We start from the raw sequence: 8,730 nt of genomic DNA on the forward strand, positions 1-8,730 counted from the left end.
GCTCCATCACCCCTCCATGGAGCTCCATCACCCCTCCATGGAGCTCCCAGCTCAACAAGGGGAAGGAAGTACCAACATCCCTCCGCATTCCTGGTTGAATTGTCCCAAATTACAGGGAGAAAAGCAGCCAGGAAATACTGGGTTGAGCTGAGGACTGAGCCCTGATGGTGAGGAGGATGAAGTGGCTTTAGCAGCAGGATCCATGAACCACATCAGCCAGTGCTGCTGCAGCCCCAGGGCTCAGTGGTTTTCCTTCCAGCAAGAGCTGAATGGTCCTGGGAAAGATTCCATTCCCTTCCTCCCACTGCAAGAAATCACAGTCTGTCAGAGCACTGCCTTTAATCTCTGCTCAGGAAGCTCCTGAGGGCTGTGAAAGGTGACTTAAAAATAATTTTAAAAAAAAGGAAATGCATATATCCCACATATACACGAATGGGATCAACTTTCCAAAGTCCCCTAACAAATGGATGGGGGTCTGTAAAGGGAAAGAAGCTGCAAAAATAATCACTACATTCACTTAAAGTAAGAGTTGAATGTGGCCATGGTAAAATAAAGGTGGAAGGGGTTTAATCTCCAGCAGGATTTGGATTCTGGCCCTTTTCAAGCTGAGCACATAAAAATGCTGAATGCCAGCACTGAAGCTGCTTTTCATTTTGGTGCAAATGTGCTGAATTGTTGTGGATTTTTTTTGGGGGGGTAGGGTGGTCATCACAGTCAGTATATTCCATTTCATTTCCTTCCTGCCTTGCAAGGGGATGTGTTCCTCCAAGTTTGAGCTGCCACTTAGGAGAGATGAAATAAAAGCTGCTTTTGGGTAATGAATAAAGCAGGTTGCAGGGAAAAGCTCAGCATGGAGCAAATTTCCTTCTTTTTTTTCCTTCTTACACAACATGAGAAACCTGGGGAGGGATTCAGCTTGGAGCTTAAGATCTTAAATCTACCTGAGGGTTGAACTGTAGTCAGTGAGGGTTCAGAAAGGTGCATAACAAGGCATCTGAGATAATTTATTTTCAGTGCTCACAGCATCAGAGTCAGAGAATCCCAGAATGGTCCCAGAGGGAACCTTAAAGATCATCTCATTCCAACCCCTCTGCCATGGGCAGGGACTCCAAATAACAGAGCACCTGCAGGGGCTTCACTCCCTGGAAAGGGCTGATGTGGGACAACAGGATATTTTCCCACGTGTCAAATGGTCTAAGGGGCCTGAGAGGGAGCAACAGCACAGACCTGACAAGGCTGACCAACAATGGGAGCTACACAGAAATGCCAGAACCTGTCCTGATCCGTCAGGGGAATCCCATCCCGAGGCCACCTGCGAGGAATCTCCCAGGCTGGAGAGCTGGGATTGACAGGGACATTTATAAGGGCCCTGGAGACGCTGCTCAGATGTTGGTTGTGATGTTACAAGTCACCAGGTATTAATTGGAACATCTGTTAAACACAGAATCAAGGCTGGAGCCTCGAAGAAACAGCTTTTTAAAAGACACCCAATAGATTTCAGCTTTAAAAAGGAGACACAAAGTATTGATATTTTCCCCTGCAGACAAGAATTGTATTTAAATAGATTTCTTTTCTTTTTCCCCTTCCCTTGTGATGAGATGACGGGGATGAGGAGGAAAAAAACTGTGGTGCTCATACTCAGCCTCCCAGCTGTCAGGAGCAGCAGTATCCCTGCTGAAAGAGGAAGATCATGGGGGTGGTGGCTCAGCAAACAGAGTTGGGGTCTCCACATTCAACTCCTTTGGTCTCCTCCCCACTTTAAATCGATGCAAATCAATGGAGCCAAGCCATGACATCCAGCAGTTTGTCAAAAAGATCACCAACCCTGTTTGTCCAGCTCACTAGTGAAACGCACCACAAAATAATCCCAGTTTGATTCTGAATTAGAAAATAATTCCCATTCAGTTCTAGCAGTGTAAATGCCAACGAGAGAAGTGTAAATCTCCATCTCCCAGCAATGCAAACAGCAAAATGGAAAGTTAGTGACTGCCTTGGGGGGGAGAAATCCACCTAATGTGACTAATGGGGGAGATTAAGGCTGTTAATATCCACTGTTACAGTTGACTGGAAAAGTGACTTTGCTAATGTAAGGTACATCAGGGTCTCTAAAATTCCTGTACAGGAATAAGTCTTTAAGTCCCGGAAATACTAAATATATCTAACAGTCAGTGCTGTAGATAAAATCTGGCCCAATAAACTGCCAGCAAAGCAGCACTAATATGGGCTTTCCAGCCCTGAGCAACCCACAGCACAGATCCCTGCACACAAAAACGTCCCTAAATTCACTTAGCAAACCAACCATCTGAAAATTACTGCACTGAGAACAGATGCCACCTAAGCCAACTTCCTACCAGGGCACCACATCTGCCCCCCACAGGAGCTGGGGCAAGAATATCAGAGGCAAGGACTGGAACAGCAGAGAAATATCACATCTGCTTCTGCCTCTTCACCTCACCTGCTTCCTGCCAGCAGGTCAAGCCCTGTTCACACGGGCTATTTATGTTTGTGCAGATTGGCAATTATTAAACATAAGTGCTCTTGCTATTATAGCTCTTCCCTCATTAGGGTTTATGCATGAGGCTGAGCTGTTTAAAAGTGATTTGCAGCAAGGCTGGAGCCAGTAGATGCTCCCAATAAAGCTGAAGTTTCAGGGTAGAAAATATTGGCATTGTATTAACATCCTTATCAGGAGGAAACTTTGCACTTTTGTTTGCATCTCCAGAAGCCTTTAGGTTTTCAGTGTTGAAGAGGTCTGGTTAACAAATAAAGGGGTGTAAAATGATGCAAGGAGCATCCAGCAAACAGTGGCTTTGGGGAGCTCATCTTCCCCTCCAAACCTTCCCCAGGGCACTTTCTGAGCACTAATGAATGAACTCTCCCTGCATCCTGGTCTTGTAATGTGAGAGGTGAAGCTTGTGCCCAGGATGATGAATCATCCCAGAGAAATCCCTGGTGGTCAGGCAGGAAGCCAAGCAGGCTGTGGGCTGCTCCAAGAGGGAACAGTGACAGGAAGACTGCTCAGCTGGTGAACAGCCTTCTCACCACGGACAGGACCTCCCTGCCATGGCAGTAGCTGTGAGAGCTCTGGAGGGGGGGCCAGTCTGGTGGTTGGAATCTCATCCCTGGCCCTCTCATACCTCAAAACAAAAGGTCTGACTTTTCTTCCACTGCAGTCCTCTGGGAGCTCATTTTCAGAGGCAAAAGCATCTCCCCTCTTGGCTCAGTTTCCACCCAGCTGAAGCTGTGAGAGCTCGTGACTTCTGGAAAACATCTAGGAGCGTGGAAGGGAGGGAGCAGTGGGACAGCAAGGACTCAGCACTCACAGAGGGAAACCCTGCCTGGCTGCACAGGGCAGGAGGACAAATCAGTGCCATGGCACGGGCAGGCTTGGTAAGCCTGTCTCTCTGTCCATCCATGCTCTCCATCCCACCTGATGGGCCAGAACTCCAACCCCTCCTGCTCTGGGGTCTCCAGGCATCTCCAACCCATTCTATTTATGTTTTTGGCCCAAAACTGAGGGTTTTTCCTGGCTGCATTTCCCAGATTTTGGTTCTTGCAAAGGACTTTCCTCTTCTTTCCAATACGGAAGACAGAGAGTTGATGAGAGCAGAGAATGGGGCTATATTTAATCCCACAACCTTTCCCAGGCATTGGAAAACCATATATCCATTTCCCTGGAGCTGGTGGGATGCAGCAAGGATCCCACTCACAGCAGTGAAGTGACACTGCCACACTGGGTCTGACTTGGTCTGAGGGCAGGATGTGACCCACTGCGTTCACAAAACCAAGCTGAGTCCTGCTCCCCACAAAACCTGAGGAACAGTTTTCATCCTGCACAGACAATTTGAGCCTTTTCCTGAATTTGAGGCCATGCAGAATGTGACAAATCCCCTCCAAGTGAGCTCAGATCTGACTTGAAAACAAGAGCATCATATCTTGGGTCTCATTGATGTACACAGTGTCTGGTGCCTTTCCTCAGGCTGCCAATAAACAGGACACTTGATGCTGAACAGTGAGATATTCCTGTCCCTCCTCCCTCTGTTCTCCATCTCCCAAAAGGATTTGTGTCTACAATCTAGCTGGAATACCAGATAACTTCCCAGTCCTACCAGACTAAGTCAGGACATGAAGTGGAAGATTGGTTCTGACAAGTTACCACTCTTTCCAGTTGTTTGTGCTGAAGACCATCTGGTAAAGGGGAAAAGCTGCTATCCTTTGTTATTATTATTATTATTATTATTATTATCCCCTGAATATTGATATAAACTCTGTCTTATTGCCATTTCCAAGGCAGCCTCTGGAGAGCCAAAGCCCCTCTTCCCCGACATGGTCCCATCACTTACTCACGCCCCAGTTGCCAAATGTGCAGAGCATCCCCCTGCTTTGCATCCACCAACTTCCATGACCCCTCCTTGGAAAGCCAAGTGAGAAGAGACAGATAAGAGACTCAGAAAAGTCACACCACTGGGAAACAACGAAACAAGGGCAGCCTCACAAGCCACCACCTGAGAGACTCAGCACAAAACACAGCACACCCCAGTTTGCATTTTTATCTGGTGCAGCCCTGGGGCTCTCACACCACTGATATTACAAAAGGAAGGAGTTTGAACCAGAATATTTTTAAAGTGTTGTAAAAAGGGGAAAATCCACCCTTACTCCCAAATTCACCAGCCAGGCAGCTTTCTCTGTCCATGGTCCCATTTGTCCTCCTGATGCTGAATGTTTGACAAATATCCCTTTTTTTTAAAGGCTCATCTCCTTTTAAAATACATTACAATTCCCACCCTGCCTGGTTCTCCGGAGTTTTCCTGCTGGAGACAGACCTCTTGGCTGCAGGGAGGATGTGATAATGCTGGTGTGAGTCCCCCTGCTGACACACTGGTGGGCTGGAGTAACACACTGCTGGAAACAGCCTTAAATATTCCACAGAGCAGGTTTTTAACTCAGATGCCGATTTTTTTTGCCCATTTTTCAATTTTGCTTTGTTATGCCCCAAATAAGAGTTTCTACAGTAAATATACTGCTGATTATAAATGTTCTCTGAAAACTTTCAGCTTTATAAAGAGACGAGACTTTCAGAGCTACCCAGACACAGGGTTGGGCAACTGGTTCTCCTAAATAAAGTCAGTCATGCATTTCTACAAGTATAAATTTAATAAATCACACCCCCAATGGTACACTGAGGCTTTGTGGCAAGGCCTTTGTTAAACACACTTTGTTATGCTGAAGGATCTTTGTGCTGGGTGCAGAAACTAGGCTTGAGGATTCTACTGAGTACCTTGTCTTTTTGGCAAAAACAGTGATTATTTTGTTTAAAATATATTTATCTCAGTTTTCAGATTCTCAATCAATGTCAGGAGGAAAGAGAACCAGATGCAGCTGAAGTGGTTGGGCCATGAGTTTAAATTTAACTGATTTTTCACACTGGTCCCATTTCCAGCATTTACACTCGGACTGATGAAAGATCAGATCTGAGTTTGTTATTCTTTTCCATTCCACTCTTTTTTTATTCTATTTCAAGGCAGGAGCAGAGTAAAACTCTGAAGAAAAGTACAGATTCCACCAGCTGGGCAGATCTGGCTAATTCAAGGATCTTGTAGTCTGAAGGCACGTGGAATCCACCAACTGCTTCCAATTACCCACATCTCATTTTCTAGACACACGCTGAAAAAAGAAAAGTGTCTAATTTGTAGCTCTTCAGGCCAAATTACCTTAAATACACCTTAAAAAGGCAAAATGACACAAAATGACACAAATAATCCCTAAAAGGGATTATTGTGCATTTACACCGTGCCCCCACCACCAACTTTATCCCTTTTCTTGCCACTGTTCAAAGCTGCCCAGGGCAGGTCTTTGATGAGTGTGGCCTGATGAACTACAGCAAATGAGATTTGCCCAATTCCCTTTTTTTTCTTCCACACTTGGGAGATCACGAGAGGCTGAGGGGAAAGGTTATAACAGCAATTAGGAACCACATGGCTGCAACGCTTTTATTGCACTGAACCTGTTGATCAGCCAATTGTTCCCCGCTCAGAGTTTTCCCAAGGACGGACCAATAAAAATTATCACAATAAATCATATGAGGAAAAAACAACAAACCCTCAACCAAACCAAACTCTTCTGAGCCATCACAGGTCCCAGAGCCAGGTTACGATTGCAGAGCTACTTTTGCTTTAAAAATGAGCACGAAATCCAAGGTTTAAGCTGAGAAACAAAACAAAGAGGGATTTTCTCAAGCATTTCAGTATTGGTCACCTTGCAGATCAGTGCTGATAAGGAGCATGTGAATCTTTTTAACCCACCAGTATGAACCAGATCCCAGGAACATTAACACAACAGAATAATGAAAGGGTTGAAAAGGAACAAGTCACAGGATTGCACCCACTCTGTGCCCGGTGTTGTTCCAAAGCTTTAGGGCTTTGTGCTTTTTGACAGCAATGACCTACCCCAGAGCATCGGCAAAAGGGCTCAGTCCTGTCACCACTTCCAGGGTGAACTTCAGCAGATGCCTGACTTCCCCCTCTGCAGGATCTGGCCCCAGAGGATCTCTTCATGCCAACAATCTTTAAAGAAATGGGATTTTTGCCAGGGACTTCAGTGGAATTAAAAGCTGGAGCACCTCCAGCAGCTGATGGGAATGCTGTCCCCTTCTCCTGGTCCCCAGTTCCAGCCCTGGACATCAGCTACTTTGTTTTTTTCCCCTAAAGCAAACTCTGTAGAATTCCAAGAACTAATTTTTTTTAATACTTTAATCCATTTTCACAGCCTGTTCTACCATCAAAAAAGTCTTTGGCTATGCAGATGGCTGGGTGGCAGGTGGTGACAGCCATAAAAAAATTGAAATAAGTCCACTTGTGTCATTTCTTGAGGGACAAGGGGAGAAGAAAGGGGAGAAGAAAAGGGAGGTGAGTGATGCAGTGACACATTTGAGTTAACTTTCACTTGGGTTGGTCTGACTCTGCTCTAAGGTCAGGCTGGATGGAGCTCTGAGCAACCTGATCTACTGAAAGGTGTCCCTGACCATGGCAAGGGCACTGGGATGAGATGATCTCTGAGGTCCCTTCCAACCCAAGCCATTCTGAGATGATTCCATGCCCACCAGCCCAGCAGTGCAAACAGAAGTGATCAGCAACAAAGTACTGACAGCATAACCCAGTTCCAGTGGGCAACCTCAGGATGCTGGTGAGGCAACCTCACCTTCCAGAGGGAAAACAAGTGTGGAAGAAGGTTAAGGGTGAGAGGGAAATTTAGACACAGCCAGCTCCCAACCTCCCTCCTCCCCCAGCCTGCTGAATTAGAAACAGGCTCACTAGAAATCAAACGCTGCAAGGAAACAAGGCTGCGAGAACAAAGCCTGAAATCACAGAATCACAGAACGGTTTGGAAGGGACCTTAAAAATCACCCAGTTCCAGCCCCCTGCCATGAGCAGGGACACCTTCCACTAGACCAGGTAGCCCAGAGAAACGTGCAGAAGTCCCGGTGGCACAGGGAATCAGGTCCTGCACACACGTGTGTGTGTGTATTTGTGTGTGTGAGCACAGACACATCGGCAGCAGAAACAGCCCCGTTTGCTCATCCTGCACCGAGCTACGAACCGTCTGCGGCCGGGGAGGAAACGCCACTGCCCCAATAAGGGACCTGCGAGCGTGGAAATCACATCCAGGAGGGACACGGCAGCCAGAAAACACATCCTTTGCTCCCAGCTCCTGCTCCTCCCTTACACAGCGCATCCACATGAGGTTGCGCTGTTGGAGAGCGGCACTTTGCGGAACTTGCCGTGGGCAGCTGGAGGAAGGTCCCACTCCCACCCCAGAGCCCCCTGCCCTGCCGCTGAATCGCCTCCGGGAATCCTCATCCCGTTATCCCCCGTTTTGGGGCGGGAGAGAGCTTTGCGTGGAACCACCAAGCTCCTGAACAGAAACCAAAGCAAAGCGAAAGCCGGGCTGCAAACCTGAACGGCAGCGAAACCGAGAGCCGCTCGTGAAACAAAACGCTAAAATCCCAAAGGGAATCCCTCCAGCTCAAGGGAGCCTCTCGCTCCCGGAGAGGACGCGCACCTGAATAAAAAGGAAACCAAGCGACTGCTGTTTTCCAGATCAGCAAATATCTGGACGGGGGGATTAGGGAAGCGAACAGATCCACCTGCCTTCGCCCGGCAGCGCTCCCAAAGTTGCCCAAAGTTTGCCCGCGGCGGCCCCGACACAGCGAGCGCCGGGAGCGGGTCCCGCTGGATCCCGCAGCCCCTCTGTCACTCACCGCGGACAGGAGGCAGCCGAGAAGCAGCACCGCGACGCCCAGCACCGCGTTCTTCCCCATCCTGACGGTGTTCCCCATCCTGACGGCGTTGCCCATCCCGACAACATTCCCCATCCCGGCCGGAGCCCGGCGGAGCGGCGGCGGGCAGCGCTCGGCTCCCGGCGCCGGGCTGGGCGCATCCAGCAGGGCACGGAGGGAGAGGAGGAGGAGGAGGAGAAGGGAGAGGAGGAGGAGGAAGAGGCAGCCCCGGCCCCGAGCCCGCTCCGCTCCCGCACCGCCTCCCGCACGGGGCGGGCCCGGCACCGCCCCCCGCCCGCCCCAGGTACGGCCGGGCCCGGGGGGGACAGCGCTGCCCGGGGTGCTCCTTCCCTCCGCTCCTTCTCTCTTCCTACTCCCTCACTGCACCCATTTCCTCCCTCCCCCTTCCTTTTTTTCCCCCCGGCTTCTTTTGCCCTTTATTCATTTTCCCTTCT

At 48.8% G+C, this 8,730-nt stretch overlaps 1 protein-coding gene across 1 annotated transcript in view; it reads right to left on the reverse strand.

The window, feature by feature from the left end:
• Window positions 1-8,486, reverse strand: part of VIPR1 (vasoactive intestinal peptide receptor 1) — a 109,405-nt gene extending 100,919 nt beyond the window's left edge. Inside the window, exon 1 of the mRNA XM_027695490.1 lies at window positions 8,258-8,486. Within this exon, the coding sequence (XP_027551291.1) occupies window positions 8,258-8,371 (114 nt within the window). The 5' untranslated portion in view covers window positions 8,372-8,486. The remainder of the gene's footprint in view (window positions 1-8,257) is intronic.
• Between the last annotated feature and the right edge of the window lie 244 nt (window positions 8,487-8,730).

The sequence above is a fragment of the Neopelma chrysocephalum genome, unplaced genomic scaffold (genome assembly GCF_003984885.1).
Source record: "Neopelma chrysocephalum unplaced genomic scaffold, ASM398488v2 Primary Assembly neopelma1_101, whole genome shotgun sequence".
Lineage (NCBI taxonomy): Eukaryota > Metazoa > Chordata > Aves > Passeriformes > Pipridae > Neopelma > Neopelma chrysocephalum.